The sequence below is a fragment of the Muntiacus reevesi genome, chromosome 1 (genome assembly GCF_963930625.1).
Source record: "Muntiacus reevesi chromosome 1, mMunRee1.1, whole genome shotgun sequence".
NCBI lineage: Eukaryota > Metazoa > Chordata > Mammalia > Artiodactyla > Cervidae > Muntiacus > Muntiacus reevesi.
Window position 1 is genome coordinate 46,485,969 of NC_089249.1, and position 18,523 is coordinate 46,504,491.

The following is an 18,523-nucleotide window of genomic DNA, read 5'->3' on the forward strand; positions in this document are numbered from 1 at the left end:
CCATGCAAATTCTCCAGCAACTCAGGAACATAGCCCTGAGCATCAACTTACAGGCTGCCCAAGGTCACACCAAACACATAGACCCATCTCAAAACTCATTACTGGGAACTCCATTGCACTCCAGAGAGAAGAAATCCAGTTCTACTCACCAGAACACCGATGCAAGCTTCCCTAACCAGGAAACCTTGACAAGCCAATCGTCCAATCCCACCCACTGGGTAAAACCTCCACAATAAAAAGGAACCACAGACCTCCAGAATACAGAAAGCCCACTCCAGACACAGCAATCTAAACAAGATGAAAAGGCAAAGAAATACCCTACAGGTAAAGGAACATGAAAAATACCCACCAAGTCAAACAAAAGAGGAGGAGATAAGGAATCTACCTGAAAAAAAATTTAGAATAATGATAATAAAAATGATCCAAAATCTTGAAAACAAAATGGAGTTACAGATAAATGGCCTGGAGACAAAGATTGAGAAGATGCAAGGAAAGTTTAATAAAGACCTAGAAGAAATAAAAAAGAGTCAATTAAAAATGAATAATGCAATAAATGAGATCAAAAACACTCTGGAGGGAACCAAGAGTAGAATAACGGAGACAGAAGATAGGATAAGTGAGGTAGAAGATAAAATAGTGGAAATAAATGAAGCAGAGAGGAAAAAAGAAAAAAGAATCAAAAGAAATGAGGACAACCTCAGGGACCTCTGGGACAATGTGAAATGCCCCAACATTCAAATCATAGGAGTCCCAGAAGAAGAAGACAAAAAGAAAGGCCATGAGAAAATACTCAAGGAGATAATAGCTGAAAACTTCCCTAAAATGGGGAAGGAAATAGCCACCCAAGTCCAAGAAACCCAGAGAGTTCCAAAGAGGATAAACCCAAGGCAAAACACCCCAAGACACATATTAATCAAATTAACAAAGATCAAACACAAAGAACAAATATTAAAAGCAGCAAGGGAGAAACAACAAATAACACACAAAGGGATTCCCATAAGGATAACAGCCGATCTATCAATAGAAACCCTCCAGGCCAGAAGGCAATGGCAGGACATACTTAAAGTAATGAAAGAGAATAACCTGCAACCTAGATTACTGTACCCAGCAAGGATCTCATTCAGATATGAAGGAGAATTCAAAAGCTTTACATACAAGCAAAAACTGAGAGAATTCAGCACCACCAAACCAGCTCTTCAACAAATGCTAAAGGATCTTCTCTAGACAGGAAACACAGGAAGGTTGTATAATCGTGAACCGAAAACAACAAAGTAAATGGCAACGGGATCATATCTATCAATAATTACCTTAAATGTAAATGGGTTGAATGCCCCAACCAAAAGACAAAGATTGGCTGAATGGATACAAAAACAAGACCCCTATATATGCTGTCGACAAGAGACCCACCTCAAAACAAGAGATACATACAGACTGAAAGTGAAGGGCTGGAAAAAAATATTTCACGGAAATGGAGACCAAAAGAAAGCAGGAGTCACAATACTCATATCAGATAAAATAGACTTTCAAATAAAGGCTGTGAAAAGAGACAAAGAAGGACACTACATAATGATTAAAGGATCAATCCAAGAAGAAGATACAACGATTATAAATATATATACACCCAATATAGGAGCACCACAATATGCAAGGCAAACACTAACGAGTATGAAAGAGGAAATTAATAGTAACACAATAATAGTGGGAGACTTTAATACCCCACTCACAACTATGGATAGATCAACTAAACAGAAATTAACAAGGAAACACAAACTTTAAATGACACAATGGACCAGCTAGACCTAATTGATATCTATAGGACATTTCACCCCAAAACAATCAACTTCACCTTTTTCTCAAGTGCACACGGAACCTTCTCCAGAATAGATCACATCCTCGGTCATAAATCTAGTCTTGGTAAATTCAAAAAAATTGAAATCATTCCAGTCATCTTTTCTGACCACAGTGCAGTAAGATTAGATCTCAATTACAGGAAAAAAAAATTGTTAAAAATTCAAACATATGGAGGCTAAATAACATGCTTCTGAATAACCAACAAATCATAGAAGAAATCAAAAAAGAAATCAAAATATGCATAGAAATGAATGAAAATGAAGACACAACAACCCAAACCTATGGGACACTGTAAAAGCAGTGCTAAGGGGGAGGTTCATAGCATTACAGGCTTACCTCAAGAAACAAGAAAAAAGTCAAATAAATAACCTAACTCTACACCTAAAGCAACTAGAGAAGGAAGACATGAAAAACCCCAGGGTTAGTAGAAGGAAAGAAATCTTAAAAATTAGGGCAGAAATAAATGCAAAATAAACTAAAGAAACCATAGCAAAAATCAACAAAGCTAAAAGCTGGTTTTTTGAAAAAATAAACAAAATTGACAAACCATTAGCAAGACTCATTAAGAAACAAAGGGAGAAGAACCAAATTACCAAAATTAGAAATGAAAATGGAGAGATCACAACAGACAACACTGAAATACAAAGGATCATAAGAGACTACTACCAGCAGCTCTATGCAAATAAAATGGACAACTTGGAAGAAATGGATAAATTCTTAGAAAAGTATAACTTTCCAAAACTGAACCAGGAAGAAATAGAAGATCTTAACAGAGGCATCACAAGCAAAGAAATCGAAACTGTAATCAGAAATCTTCCAGCAAACAAAAACCCAGGACCAGATGGCTTCACAGATGAATTCTACCAAAAATTTAGAGAAGAGCTAACACCTATCTTACTCAAACTCTTCCAGAAAATTGCAGAAGGTAAACTTCCAAACTCATTCTATGAGGCCACCATCACCCTAATTCCAAAACCAGACAAAGATGCCACAAAAAAAGAAACCTACAGGCCAATATCACTGATGAACATAGATGCAAAAATCCTTAACAAAATTCTAGACAACAGAATCCAACAACATATTAAAAAAATCATACACCACGACCAAGTGGGCTTTATCCCAGGAATGCAAGGATTCTTTAATATCCACAAATCAATCAATGTAATACACCACATTGACAAATTGAAAGATAAAAACCATATGATTATCTCAATAGATGCAGAGAAAGCCTTTGACAAAATTCAACACTCATTTATGATTAAAACTCTCCAGAAAGCAGGAATAGAATGAACAAAGCTCAACATAATAAAAGCTATATATGACAAACCCACAGCAAGCATTACCCTCAATGGTGAAAAATTGAAAGCATTTCCCCTGAAATCAGGAACAAGACAAGGGTGCCGACTCTCACCACTACTATTCAACATAGTTTTGGAAGTTTTGGCCACAGCAATCAGAGCAGAAAAAGAAGTAAAAGGAATCCAGATAGAAAAAGAAGACGTGAAACTCTCACTGTTTGCAGATGACATGATCCTCTACATAGAAAATCCTAAAGACTCTACCAGAAAATTACTAGAGCTAATCAACGAATATAGTAAAGTTGCAGGATATAAAATTAACACAGAGAAATACCTTGCATTCCTATACACTAAAAATGAGAAAACAGAAAGAGAAATTAAGGAAACAATACCATTCACCATTGCAACAAAAAGAATAAAATACTTAGGAGTATATCTACCTAAAGAAACAAAAGACCTATACATAGAAAACTATAAAAAACTCTTGAAAGAAATCAAAGAGGACACAAACAGATGGAGAAACATACCATGTTCGTGGATTGGAAGAATCAATATTGTCAAAATGGCTATACTACCCAAAGCAATCTATAGATTCAATGCAATCCCTATCAAGCTACCAAAGGTATTTTTCACAGAACTAGAACAAATAATTTCACAATTTGTATGGAAATACAAAAAGTCTCGAATAGCCAAAGTAATCTTGAGAAAGAAGAATGGAACTGGAGGAATCCACCTGCCTGTCTTCAGACTATACTACAAAGCCACAGTCATCAAGACAGTATGGTACTGGCACAAAGACAGAAATATAGATCAATGGAACAGAATAGAGAGCCCAGATATATATCCATGAATCTATGGACACCTTATCTTTGACAAAGGAGGCAAGGATATGCAATGGAAAAAAGACAACCTCTTTAACAAGTGGTGCTGGGAAAACTGGTCAACCACTTGTAAAAGAATGAAACTAGAACACTTTCTAACACCATACACAAAAATAAACACAAAATGGATTAAAGATCTAAATGTAAGACCAGAAACTATAAAACTCCTAGAGGAGAACATAGGCAAAACACTCTCCAACATAAATCACAGCAAGATCCTCCATGACCCACCTCCCAGGATATTGGAAATAAAAGCAAAAATAAGCAAATGGGACCAAATGAAACTTAAAAGCTTTTGCACAACAAAGGAAACTATAAGCAAGGTGAAAAGACAGCCCTCAGATTGGGAGAAAATAATAGCAAATGAAGAAACAGACAAAGGATTAATCTCAAAAATATACAAGCAATTCCTGCAGCTCAATTCCAGAAAAATAAATGACCCAATGAAAAAATGGGCTAAAGAACTAAACAGACATTTCTCCCAAGGAGACATACAGATGGCTAACAAACACATGAAAAGATGCTCAACATCACTCATTATCAGAGAAATGCAAATCAAAACCACAATGAGGTACCATTACACGCCAGTCAGGATGGCTGCTATCCAAAAGTCTACAAGCAATAAATGCTGGAGAGGGTGTGGAGAAAAGCAAACCCTCTTACACTGTTGGTGGGAATGCAAACTAGTACAGCCGCTATGGAGAACAGTGTGGAGATTTCTTAAAAAACTGGAAATAGAACTGCCATATGACCCAGCAATACCACTTCTGGGCATACACACCGAGAAAACCAGATCTGAAAGAGACACGTGCACCCCAATATTCATCACAGCACTGTTTATAATAGCCAGGATATGGAAGCAACCTAGATGCCCATCAGCAGACGAATGGATAAGGAAGCTGAGGTACATATACACTGTGGAATACTACTCAGCCATTAAAAAGAATTCATTTGAATCAGTTCTAATGAGTTGGATGAAACTGGAGCCCACTATACAGAGTGAAGTAAGCCAGAAAGATAAAGAACATTACAGCATACTAACACATATATATGGAATTTAGAAAGATGGTAATGATAACCCTATATGCAAAACAGAAAAAGAGACACAAATGTACAGAACAGACTTTTGGACTCTGTGGAAGAAGGCAAGGGTGGGATGTTTTGAGAGAACAGCATCAAAACATGTATATTATCTATAGTGAAACAGATCACCAGCCCAGGTTGGATGCATGAGACAAGTGCTTGGGCCTGGTGCACTGGGAAGACCCAGAGGGATCGGGTAGAGAGGGAGGTGGGAGGGGGGATCAGGATGGGGAACACACGTAACTCCATGGCTGATTCATCTCAATGTATGACAAAACCCACTACAATATTGTAAAGTAATTAGCCTCCAACTAATAAAAATAAATGAAAAAAAAAATATGCCTTTGGATTTCTTTTTTATCATTGGCTGTCCAGGAGCTTATTGTTGAACTTCCATATATTTATGATTTTGCCAGCTTCCTCCTATTGTTGATTTTTAATTTCAAATAGCTCTACTCAGAAAATATATTTGATAATATTTCTATATTCTTGAATTTGCTAAGACTTGTTTTGTTGCTTAACATGATCTATCCTAGAAAATATTCTGTGTGTATTTGAGAAGAATATGTATTGTGCTGCTGTTGGATAAAATGTTCTGTATATGTCTGTTAAGTCCATTTTTTTATTAGATTCTTCAAATCCCCTGTTTCTAATTGATTATCTGTCTGAATGATGTATAATAAATTCAGGTGCTTTGACAACTCTGAGGACTTTGGCAAGCATTGCAGGAGATGTGAAGTGACTGTAAGGATTGTTAGTGTACTCAGCAGTACCCCCAAGTCCAGTGTCTAGGGACCATGGCAGGCAGTGGCAGTGGCTAGAGTCAGTGCCGGAAGTGTGCACCCAGTTGGCATTGAGGGGCCAGGTACAGGTGCCCATATAGGTCAGGGACCAGTTATAGACACACATATGGTATGTATCACAGGCCTGCATTTATTAAAAGGTTCATCTAGGAGTGAACATCGCCCAAACACACTCACCTGGATGTTGGTAGCACTCAGACCTTGGTGGACTGTCTAACTGATAGCACCAGTCCCTTTCTGCCATGAGCTAGAGGTCTCCCTTGATTCCTTATCATGTGGGTCTCTCCATACATAGCTCACAATGTGGCAACTGGCTTCATCAAGACAGAGAGAGCAGGATAGGTCACCAGGAGAAACCAGAATTGTCTTAAAAACTAATCTCTTAAGTGACATCTCATCACTTTTGCCAAATTCCATTCGTTAGACTCATGTTACTAGATACACCCAAGTGTGAAGATTACACAAGGACATGAACACCAGGTGACAGGAACAACTGGTATGCTTTAGAGCCTGTTACCACAGTTCTTTGTTCCTAAGCTGGATGAGATGCTCCCTATGGACAGGGAAGGCGAGGGAGGATTCCTGGATCCCTGGCCATGAGCTGCAGCTGAGACGATGGGGAAACTGGGCCCTAATAGCCTTGGGCACTTCTACAGGGAGGGCAGCATCCAGAATCTCTGAAGGCCCGTCCTCGGTGGTGTCCCTGAAGCTGGTTCTACAGGCTCGTGAGAAATACCTGGTGCCTCCCTTCCTGCTCCAGGTTCAGTGATGACACATTGGGAGCTTAGAGTTGGCCATGGTGGGAATGTTTGCACCACAGACATCAACACTTTCTATTCACAGTGATTTTTTTTCCAGAGAATAGTGTATTCATCTTTTAATACTTACCAGCACACCCCTGGTGCAAGTCTGCAAAACCTCTCCTATGTCCTGTGTCTCTCTTGCAGTCCTGGAGGTGAGGCTCAAGGATGGAGCCCACAGCTGTGAGGGGAGAGTGGAAGTGAAGTACCAAGGAGAATGGGGCACAGTGGATGATCTGAACTGGAGTATGGAGGAGGCAGCTGTGGGGTGCAGACAGCTGGGATGTGGAGGTGCCACTGATGCTCCCAAGGGGGCTCATTTTGGACTAGGGATTGGCCCTATTTGGTTTCGTTATATTTATTGCAAAAGTCCAGAGTCAGCTATCACGGAGTGTAGTTATCCTTCTGTTAAAGATCATCGCCCTGAGGGCAATTCGCATGACAAGGATGCGGGAGCACTCTGCTCAGGTAAGCCCTGTGGTCTGGGAGGGATTCCCAACAGAAAAAGCCTCAGTCTTATTCACAGAATAGCTATGAGAATATGGATCACAGACTTTAGAACTTACTTGGATGGTGGTCTTTATATTTAACCACTGAACTACCAGGGTGGTCTTTATAATTCATACTTGGATGAAGATTTCAGTCACACAGTGCTTTCTTGAATGTTAGGTGCTCAAAGGAACATAAGGTCCAACTTGGCCCTGGACCAAGCTTTCTATAAAGAAAGCTGAACACCGAAGAATTGATGCTTTTGAACTGTGGTGTTGGAGAAGACTCTTGAGAGTCCCTTGGACTAGCAAGGAGATCCAACCAGTCCATCCTAAAGGAAATCAGTCCTGAATATTCATTGGAAGGACTGATGTTGAAGTTGAAGCTCCAATACTTTGGCCACCTGATGTGAAGAACTGACTCATTGGGAAAGACCCTGATGTTAGGAAAGATTGAAGGTGGGAGGAGAGGGGGACGACAGAGGATGAGATGGTTGGATGACATCACTGACTCAGTGGACATGAGTTTGAGTAAACTCTGGGAGTTGGTGATGTACAGGGAGGCCTGGTGTGCTGCAGTCCAAGGGCTCACAAAGAGTCTGACACAGCTGGGTGGCTCAACTGAACTGAACTGGCCCTGGATAGAAAGTCTCCAGTCTCTGTGATGTGTCTCATAGGAGGCAGGGAGGTGAGCTCAAATGTTTCATACATGTACAACTGTCAGGTTGAACCTCAATTAATTAGTTTCATCATGGTAGCTTTTTGTATTCTTTCACGAGATGGTCAGACAAGTGCGGCTACCCGATGGTGTATAGGAGAGAAGCAGGCAAACAAAGTGTATTATACTCACTGGTCCTAGAAAGACAGAGGCCATAAGATGGGTACATGGGAGAGGGGCCAATAGACCAGGATCCACCTAGCAGTGGGGATCCAATATGGGGTGTGAATACCCATGGAGAAGTGACAATACTGGGGGTCAGGGTGGAGTTACATTAGAAAAAGGGAGATTTCATGGGTGCATTTGAATATCACTAGGTCACAGGGGAGGGCAAGAAGGGGGATTTGTGGCAGGGGCTAATCAGACCTGGTCACACAGGAAGAAGTCTCACCTGGATGAAGTAGTGAATGCTCACATATAAACCTCCAGCTTGTTCACCCCTGCCCTCTGACTCTGGAGGGAAGCCCTGCATCAGTTATATGTTGTTGTGCAACAAGTTAGTGCTGAACCTGGCAGCTTAAGTCAGTAAACACCTAGTATCTCACACCTTTGGTGGACCAGGAATTGACATGGCTTACCTTGGTCCTCTGACTCATGAAGTCTCAAAAGGATGCAATCATCTGAAGGTTCAACCAGGAGTGGTAACTGTCCAAATGTAATCAACTGGGTGTTGGCAGCATTCAGACCTTGGCAGTCTGATGAACTGAGAGTCCCGGTCCATGTTCACTGTTGGATAGAGGCTTGCCTCCATTCCTTGTCATGCAAGTGTTTCCATAAGTAGGTCACGACATGGAAGCTTGTTTTATTAGAGCAAGAGAGAGAGCAAGACAGGTCAAGAAGGGGAAACCAGAATCATCTTGAAATCTAAGTGACATCTCATCACTTTGCTAAATTCCATTTGTTAGATGCATGTTACTAGGTACATTTGAGTGTGGGCATTATACAAGGATGTGAACAAAAGGTGACAGGAATAACTTGGACATTTTAAAGGCCGTTACCCAGCCTTCTGTTCCTAAGCTAGCTGAGATGAGATGTTCCCTAGGGGACAGGGAAGGAGAGAGAGGATTCCCCCCTGGATCCTGGGCCATGCGTTGTAACTGAGACAGAGAAACTGGGCCATAGTAGCCTTAGGCACATCTACAGGGAAGGCGTAATCCAAAGTCTCTGAAGGCCTATCCTCGGTGGGGTCCCTGGAGCTGGTTCTACAGGCTTATGAGAGATACCCGGTGGCTCCCTTCCTGCTCCAGGTTCAGTGGTAGCACATTGGGAGCTTTGAGTTGGCCACGGAGGGAATATTTATACCACAGAAGTCAACAAATGCTACTTATGGAGCTTTCCCCTCAGAGAGAAGATTTTTTTTAATACTTAATAGCACACCACTGCACTGTCTCATACAACCTCTCCTGTGACCTGTGTCTGTGTCTGTCTTGCAGCTCTGGAGCTGAGGCTGATCAATGGAGACCACAGCTGTGAGGGGAGAGTGGAAGTGAAGCACCAAGGAAAATGGGGCACAGTGAATGATCTGAACTGGAGCATGGAGGAGGCACATGTGGTGTGCAGACAGCTGAGGTGTGGAGCTGCTGTTGATGCTCCCAAAGGGTCTAAATTTGGACCAGGAATTGGACCTGTTTGGTTCCGTTATATTTACTGCAAAGGGCAGGAGTCAGTTATCACCGAGTGCAGTTATCCTCCTCTTAAAGACCACCGTACTGAGGGCTCTTCCCATAACAAGGATGCTGGAGCAATCTGCTCGGGTAAGTCTTCTCTGGTCTGGGAGGAGATTTCCAGTATGAAACCTTTCAGTTTTATTCCCAGAGAAACTATGAGCATGTGGATCACAGTCTTTAGAACATACTTCTTTGAAGATTCCACTCACACAATGATTTCTTGAACATTAGGTGCTCACAAGAACATAAAAATTTGCTTGGCCCTGGAGAAAAAAGCCCCAGACCGTCACTGGGCCCTCCATTCTCTGTGGTCTGTCATAGAAGGTGGAAGTGTGAGGTCAAATGTTTCATGCAGATACAACTTCTGGAATGGACCTCTGTGAATTAGGTTCATTATGGTAGCTTGTTGTATTCTTGCATCAGATGGTCAAACAAATGGGACTACAGGAGAGCATACACGAGAGGTGCAAGCAAACTTACTTTACTATACTCACAAGTTCTACAGCGAGTATCCTCTTATGAGTATACAGGGTAGGTACCAATAGAACAGGCTTAGCCAAGAAGTGGAGACACAAAATGGGGTGTGAAGATCAATGAACAATTGGCAATAACAAGGTCAGGGTGAAGTTATAGAAAGAAAGTATTGAGGGCATTTTATTGGTGCTTTTGAATGTAAGTAAGTCACAGAGGAGGACAAGATACGGGATTTGTGGCAGTCACTTCACATTGGAGCACTTGCTCACCTGGGTGGGGAGCTCACATCCTATTTGTGGGGATGTTGAGGCTGCAGGAAAACCTGAAGCTTGATAGTTATAACAGAGTAGCTGAAGCAAAACTAAGGACAGTGAGGTTAAGAGAACTTTGAAATGATACATAATAAGGACTCAGTCCAATCTAAATGTATTTGACCTGAGCCAAGGGGCAAACTAGAATGTGATTGGGTGGTCACAGTATTTACCAAAGATATTCCCAGCTTGCTGTGATATTTGATAATATCTTCCTCAATTCCAACTATTGTAGTGGGTTTCTACTCTGGAAAATTCATCAGACATTCTGATAACAACTGGAATATCTTTTCCAATCTCACCACTAGCAGATCTTTGATGATACTCTTGAGTTTGCTAAGAAAAGAATTCTTTTCCTTTTTAAAAACTCCTGTTTGAGGTAAGATTGACATGCAAAAAGCTGTACATTGTTAATATTTACAAAATAATGAATTTGGAGATCCCTTATGATTTTACAGTGGAAGCAACAAAAAGATTCAAGGGAATCTATCTTTGTTGAGGAAGAAGAAGGAAGCTGCTGTCTCCTACATCATCAGTTTCATGATGTCACTTTCCAGGGCTTTATTCTTTTTAAAAAAGGTGATTTTTTGAATATAGTTTAAGATTGGCAATTTTTCTTAGCACATTTAGGGTTTTTCCTATATGACATTGGCTTCTCACGTTCTTAGCAACTTCAGTTTTAGCACAGATGTTTTGCAATTTGAGGTAATATATAAGTCTCTGTCTTAGTATTTTTCTCTTTGTCAATTTCCTTTTATTTCTTATCACTATAGCCAAAGTAAGCTAGGTTTTAATGTATTAATGAGCAGCCAATTTTTTTTTTTCTTATACAACATGTTCTATTCAGTTTGCCATGACAAAAGGGAGAGCAAGATAGATCAACAAGGAGAAACCAGAGTTATCTGGAAATCTAATCTCTTAAATTACATCTCATCCCTGTTGCCAAATTATTTGTTAGATGCATGTTACTAGGTATATTTGAGTGTGGGGATTATACAAGGACACAAACACCAGGAAGCTGGAATAACTGGGATACTTCAGAGCCTGTTACCCCAGCCCTCTGTTCCTAAGCTGAATGAGATGCTCCCTATGGACAGCAAAGGAGAGGGACGATTGCTCCCTGGATCCTGGGCCATGAGCTGTAACTGAGATGGGAAAGCTAGGCCCTGGTAGCCTTGGGCACATCTACAGGGAGGGCAGCATCCAGAGTCTCTGGAGGCCTGTCCTTGATGTTCAGGCTGGAGCTGGTTCTACAGGCTCATGAGAAATACCTGGTGACTCCCTTCATGCTCCAGGTTCAGTGATGGCACATTGGGAGCTTAGAGTTGGCCATGTGGGAATGTTTATATCATAGAAGTCAAGAAATGCTGAACACAGGATTTTTTTTTCAGAAGTCAGAGATTTCATTTTTTAATATGACCACTATACTTCCGCATCACCTCTAAAATGTTTCCTGTGTCCTTGTCCCTCTGCAGCTCGGGAGGTGCGGTTGAAGGATGGAGCCCACAGCTGTGAGGGGAGAGTGGAAGTGAAGCACCAAGGAAAATGGGGTACAGTGAATGACCAGAATTGGAGCTTGGAGGCAGCAGCTGTGGTGTGCAGAGAACTGAAGTGTGGAGCTGCCATTAATGCTTCCAGAGGGGCTCATTTTGGACCAGGGATTGGCCCCATTTGGTTCCAGTATATTTACTGCAATGGGACAGAATCTTCTCTCATGGAGTGTAGTTATCCTCCTCTTAAAAACTACCTTTCTGAGGGCCTATCCCATGACGGGGATGCTGGAGCAGTCTACTCAGGTAAGTCCTGTCTGGTCTGGGAGGGGATATTTAGCTGGAAAATCCTCTGTCTCTTTCTGAGAATAGCATGTGAATATGGATCACAGTCTTTCTTTCATCCTCTTTATTACAGTATTACTATCAAAGTAACTATTTTGAAAGGGCATTTGAGTTTCAGTTAGGAATTTTTGTTTTAAGAGAACCCATTTCTTAGCATTTCAAATTGCATCCCTTATTGTCACAATGTCTTATTATGGTTTCAGATGCAGAAAAGCTTGTGGAAACAGTGCAGGAGTCCTTGCCTTATTCTGATAAATCAGCATCTGAAATAAAATGGACTGTGTGATGTTGTATTTTGTGTGATACTGGAGCTGCTAATGTTATAATTTCAAGAAAAATAATGTCTTCATATTAATTCCAGTTAAGATATACTTAAAAATAAAAAGATTTGAGAGTGCTATGGGATTTAACACTCATAGTGGTTTATATCCCCTCATTATCTTTGCTCTACTTTTGCTGTTGTTCAGTCACTAGGTCATGTCCAACTCTTTGTGACCCCATAGACTGCAGTAGGTCAGGCTTCCCTGTCCTTCACCATCTCCATTAAGTTGGTGATGCCATCCAGCCATCTCTTCCTTGCCACTCCCTTCTCCTTTTGCCTTCAATTTTTCCCAGCATCAGGGTCTTTTCCAATGAGTCGGCACTTCGCATCAGGTGGCCAAAGTATTGCAGCTTCAGCATTAGTCCTTCCAATGAATATTCAGGACTGATTTCATTTAGGATTGACTGGTTTGATCTCCTTGCTATCCAAGGGACTCTCAAGAGTCTTCTCCAACACCACAGTTCAAGAACATCAATTCTTCAGTGCTCAGCCTTCTTTATGATCCATCTCTCACACTCACACATGACTACTGGGAAGAACCATAGCTTGGACTAGATGGACCTTTGTCAGCAAAGTGATGTGTCTGCTTTTTAATATGCTGTGTAGGTTTGTCCTAGCTTTCCTTCCAAGGAGCAAGTATCTTTTAATTTCATGGCTGCAGTCACTGTCCATAGTGATTTGGGAGCACAGGAAAATAAAATTTGTCACTGTTCCCACTTTTTACCCATGTTTTTGCCATGAAGTGATGGGACCGGATGCCATGATCTTAGTTTTTTAGATCTGCTTATCATAATTATTCATGTATCCATATTGTTTAGTGCCCTATCATTTTATTATTAATATGCTACTACTTCACCACAATGCTGCAGGATTTGCTATGGTAGAAAAATATATTGACTCTTAAATGTTTCTATGTGGAAGTGACATCATTTGTTCTCACACTTCATTGGATAAGTTAGATCACATGGTTATGTTTCCTTTCAAGTAGGCAAAGAAGTATTAGTATTTCCATGTACTCAGAATAAGAGAATTTTAAATATCACTAAACACTTATGATATTTACATGCTTGAAGTGTCTGTAATTTAATTGCTATCTATTTGTGTCCCTGAGCTTTTTTCTTTTTGCCACTGGTAGCCCCCTTACTTCACTCTAAGGCTTGATATCTTTCATCAGTTCTGGAAAATGCTCAGCCAATGTTTTTCAAATATTTCTTCTGTTCAATTCTTTGTTTTTCTTTGTGTCTCTCTTTCTCTGTCTCTTTCTCTCTCTTTATGCCTATATGTCAGTTTAACTTATTTAAAACATCTTGCTCCATTTTCTATCTCTGATTTTGTCTCTGGATTTTTCATGTTTTTGTTGCTCTGTGCAGTAGTATTCCTGGTGATTTCCTCTGACTTATTATAAAATTCACTAATTCTATGTTTTTCTGAGGTTAATTTGATGCAAACATTGTAGTTTTAAGGGTATTTTTCATTCATAGAAGCTCAGTTTAAAATTTTTTTTCTGTGCATTTTTTAGTCCTTGAAGATCCTTCAACAGTGCTTTTATTTCTTTAAATATGGTATATGCGGAAGATAAACAGCCTAGTGTCTGATATTGAATATGAGAAGTCTCTGCTTCAGCTCAGTTGTTTCTCTTGGTTTGTGTTCATGGACCATTTTCTTGATATACTTTTCTTTTTTTTGACAATATACTGGTCACTTTCTCTATAAAAATTATTTATAAAGATAACTGAAAGCTTGGATGAAGGTAATTTACGATAGAAAGGAATGCATCGATGCTTTGTCATGGGTTTTTGGTATTATCCATAGTGGGACACCTTCACACAAGTGCAGAAATGGATATTACCTAGACAATCCAGCGATTCAAACTCTGAACCTAATTCTGTGCAAAATCTGCCAGTTTTAAGTGCCAGCTCATTGTGGAGAATGCCTTCTGCTGGATTCACATTTGGGTGCGGTTTTCCAATTTGATTTATGTCTCCTTACCACCTTACGTGCATGCGTGCTCAGTCACTTCAGTTGTGTCCGACTCTGTGACCCCATGGACTGTAACCTGCCAGGCCCCTCTGTCCATGGGATTCTCCAGGCAAGAATACTGGAGTGGGCTGCCATGCCCTCCTCCAAGGGATCTTCCCGAATCAGGAATGAAAAACTCATGTGTTATGTTTCCTACATTGGCAAACAGATTATTTACCTCTAGTGCCACCTGGGAAACCCTTCCTCACACCAAGGGCCATAAGAAACACCACACATTTTCCTGAATGCCCTAGAGCCCTCAGAGCAAAAGCAGATTACCCCCTCCATGAATTCTCATTTACTCTTAGATTGCCCTGACCTTTTGTTCCGGTCTTATGAGGTCTTTAACACTTTTAAGATAATTTTTAGTGAATTTACTCCACTTTATTTATTTTCAGCTGACAAGATACCCTCAATAGCTAAGACAACTGTTACTGAGATAATCTCTTGGAACTTAACACAGTAATGAAATCACGTACTTGCTTGTTTTTGTCATCAACTAGGTAAAAGCTACATGAAAACAGGAATATTTTCTTACTTTTTTCCTCATTTACAACACAAGACATGCCTCCCAATAGATCATTTTAATATTTTTTGAAATGTTTTTTCATTTTATATTTTAAATTATGAAAGTATGATAACACATTTATAGGAGACTCGGAAAATATACAACAAAATTGCATATAGTTCCACTATATATTACCATTTTTAAAGTAGATGAGTTAAGATTTTCAGTTGAAGTTTGACTATCAAACTCTCAAAAATTTACTGAATGAATAAGCAGAAATGTAGAAGGATATAGTAAACCTGAAAAACACTATGACCCAATTCAACATAATTAAGACTTGCACAGTTTTCACACAACAACAGGATACAAATTCTATTCAAGTTTCCAGATACTATAAACCAGGAGACATAAAACAAGATGCAAAACTTTTATGTTCTAAAGGTATTGGAATCATACAGAGTCTGTTCTCTTATCACAGTGGAATTATGTTAGAAATATTTGAAAACAACCCACATATTTTCAAGTGCAATGTGACATTTACCAGGAGAGATCTTTGATTTAGCCATTGAAGTCCTCAAAAAACTTAAAAGACTCAAAAAGCACAGAGACTGACTGAAGAGAAGAAAGCCTTTAAATGAGAAATTAATATCAAAATGAAAAATTAGCATCAATGATACCCTAAAAATCCCATGTAATTGAAGTTACATTGGGGTTCCTTAATTGGAAATTTTGTCCACTTTTAAATAATAGGTGTATCTAAGAGGACATAACCAGGAAAATTAGAAAATACTTGTAACAGAAAAAAATGAAAAGAAAATTTATCAGAATTTTTTGCATGCAGCTGAAACTGTTCACTGCAACTAAATATTGAACAATATATGAAAACAAATAATGGACACTAGCAAAAAATTTTATAAAATTTGAACAAATCTGTACTTTGGTTAGTAATATTGTATCACATGTAAATTTTCCTGTTTTTTTTTAAAAAAACATGGTTAATTTTCTGTTTTTTTAACAACATGGTATCCTCAAATTGGATTGGAAGTTTCAAGCCTCATTCAAATTTATTTTAAAAATCACTACATTATGGGCTTGTGTTCAGTAACTCAGGCATGTCCAACTCTTTGTGACCCTATGGACTGTAGCCTCCAGGCTCCTCTGTTCATGGGATTTTTCCAGGCGAGAATACTGGAGTGGATTGCCATTTCATCCTCTAGGGGATCTTCACCACCCAGGGATTGAACCTGTGTCTCCTGCATCTCTTATATTGGAAGGCAGATTCTTTTACCACATTGTACCTTATATATATAAACTTTTCCATTACACTTGATAAAGGCTTGACACAGAATATCAAAAAAAGAGATAGAAAAATTAGGAAACATAAACTAAGTGAAATGAGAGCACTGAATATGAAACAGAAAAAGTGAAACAAACTAGAAAAAGATCATATACTCTGGTTGTTTTAAACATGATACTCGTTAGAATTACATCTGAAGCTTTGGAGAAAAAAATATACCTGGGCACTTGTATTTTTCAAAAAATTCCAAGATAAATTCTAATGTGCATCTGGATTTTAAAAAATGATTAAGGTTTTTCTTTTAAATGGTAGTTTTAATGATACAGAATTCTACTACTTTCTGTTGACCAATCATGGAACAGTGGTATTAAAATGAATAATAGCTACATAATCACAATAGTAAAAGATGTTTATCAGTTTTCACAATCAATAGCCAGACAAAAAAATAAAAGATAATTACAATTGCAAGCCATAACAGAAACATGATTAACCTAACAATATAAAATAATTACATACTAATTGGGCAGTTAAATAGAGAGATGTGGTAAGTGGAAGTGCATACATGCACATGTTTCCATCCACCCAGCCAGTCTATCTTTGGATATGAACACACATCCTTTTATGTTGCCATCTTGAACCAATATCCCTAGATAATTTTATTATTAATAAAACTAGCTTCTCATGAACTTTCAGGATCCTATTTCAATCCTTCACTGTCACTTCAGTGTCAGATTCTAAAACATCTGAATAAGCATCACAGGACATCTCCCTGTGTCTACTGTCTCTTTCATCTCCTCCCCTTTTATCATTATTTGCTTCTGAGAATGAACCTCTGCAAATCTATAGACTGAACTGTGTCCCTCCATAAAGTACATTTTGAAGACCTAACCCCACAGTGACCGCAGGAGATAGGGCCTTTAGGAAGTTAATTAAGGTCAGAAGAAAGCTGAGTGCTGAAAAATAGATGCTTTTGAACTGTGGTATTGGAGCAGACTCTTGAGAGTCCCTTAGACTGCAAGGAGATCCAACCAGTCCATCCTAAAAGAGATCAGTCCTGGGTGTTCATTGGAAGGAATGATGCTGAAGTTGAAACTCCAATACTTTGGCCACCTCATGTGAAGAGTTGACTCAGTGGAAAAGACCCTGATGCTGGGAGGGGTTGGGGGCAGGAAGAGAAGGGGATGACAGAGGATGAGATGGCTGGATGGCATCACCGACTCGATGGACACGAGTTTGAGTAAACTCCGGGAGTTGGTGATAGACAGGGAGGCCTGCGTGCTGCGATTCATTGGGTCGCAGAGTCAGGCACGACTGAGCGACTGAACTGAACTGAACTGAAGGTCAGAAGAATGTGGCCTTAATTTAATAGGTGACATTACAAGAAAAGGAAGAGACAGGCCTCCCTCTCTCTAAGTGCACATGTCCTAGGAAAGGCCAGGTGAGCACATAGTGAGACAGCTATGGCCTGAAAGCCAAAGAAAGAGGTTTCAGGATGAGCATTGCCTTGCCAGCACCATGCCATGGACTTACTAACCTCTAGCACTCTGATAAAATAAATGAATTTCTGCTGTTTAACCAGCCAGTCTGTGCTATTTTGTGGTAGGCACTGGCCTGAGCCATCTGCACACCAGGATCTTCTCTAGTTTAACATTTTCCCAGATGTTCCCTCTGCGATGCACCACTTCTATTTCCATAGTGAGAGCACATGGGGCAGGGTGGAGGCCGGAGCAATGTGCGTGGTCCCCAGGGACCACATCTTGTTAGATTTTAAGAAAAAATCTCACTTCCTGACCTGAACTCAAAGCTGATGGAGCTGATTCAAGGTCTCATAAACTCACTTCTCAGTTCCTGACAAGAAGGCAAGAGCCTGGGACACTGGGTGAGATCTGATGTGACAAAGAGAGGTGGTTTGTGTCCCAGTTTCAAGTGGGACCAGGTGGTAAACTTGGTCACACAGGAAGAAGTCTCATCTGGATGAAGCAGATAAGGCACATGTATAACCTCCAGCTTGTTCAACCCCTGTCTTCTTACTCTGGAAGGAAGCCCTATATTAGTTATGTGTTTTTGTGCAACAAATTAGTGCTGAATTTGACAGCTTAAGTCAGCAAACACCTGGTATCTCACACTTTGTGTGGGCCAGGAATGGACATGGCTTACCTGGGTCCTCA

At 39.9% G+C, this 18,523-nt stretch overlaps 2 protein-coding genes across 2 annotated transcripts in view; both read left to right on the top strand.

The window, feature by feature from the left end:
• Positions 1 to 18,523, top strand: part of LOC136172466 (antigen WC1.1-like) — a 132,217-nt gene that overhangs the window by 68,187 nt on the left and 45,507 nt on the right. The window lies entirely within an intron of this gene.
• LOC136146313 (antigen WC1.1-like) overlaps positions 1 to 18,523 on the top strand; it is a 37,393-nt gene that overhangs the window by 6,962 nt on the left and 11,908 nt on the right. The window contains exons 2-3 of the mRNA XM_065905127.1: positions 9,356 to 9,676; positions 11,850 to 12,170. Of these exons, the coding sequence (XP_065761199.1) occupies positions 9,356 to 9,676; positions 11,850 to 12,170 (642 nt within the window). The remainder of the gene's footprint in view (positions 1 to 9,355; positions 9,677 to 11,849; positions 12,171 to 18,523) is intronic.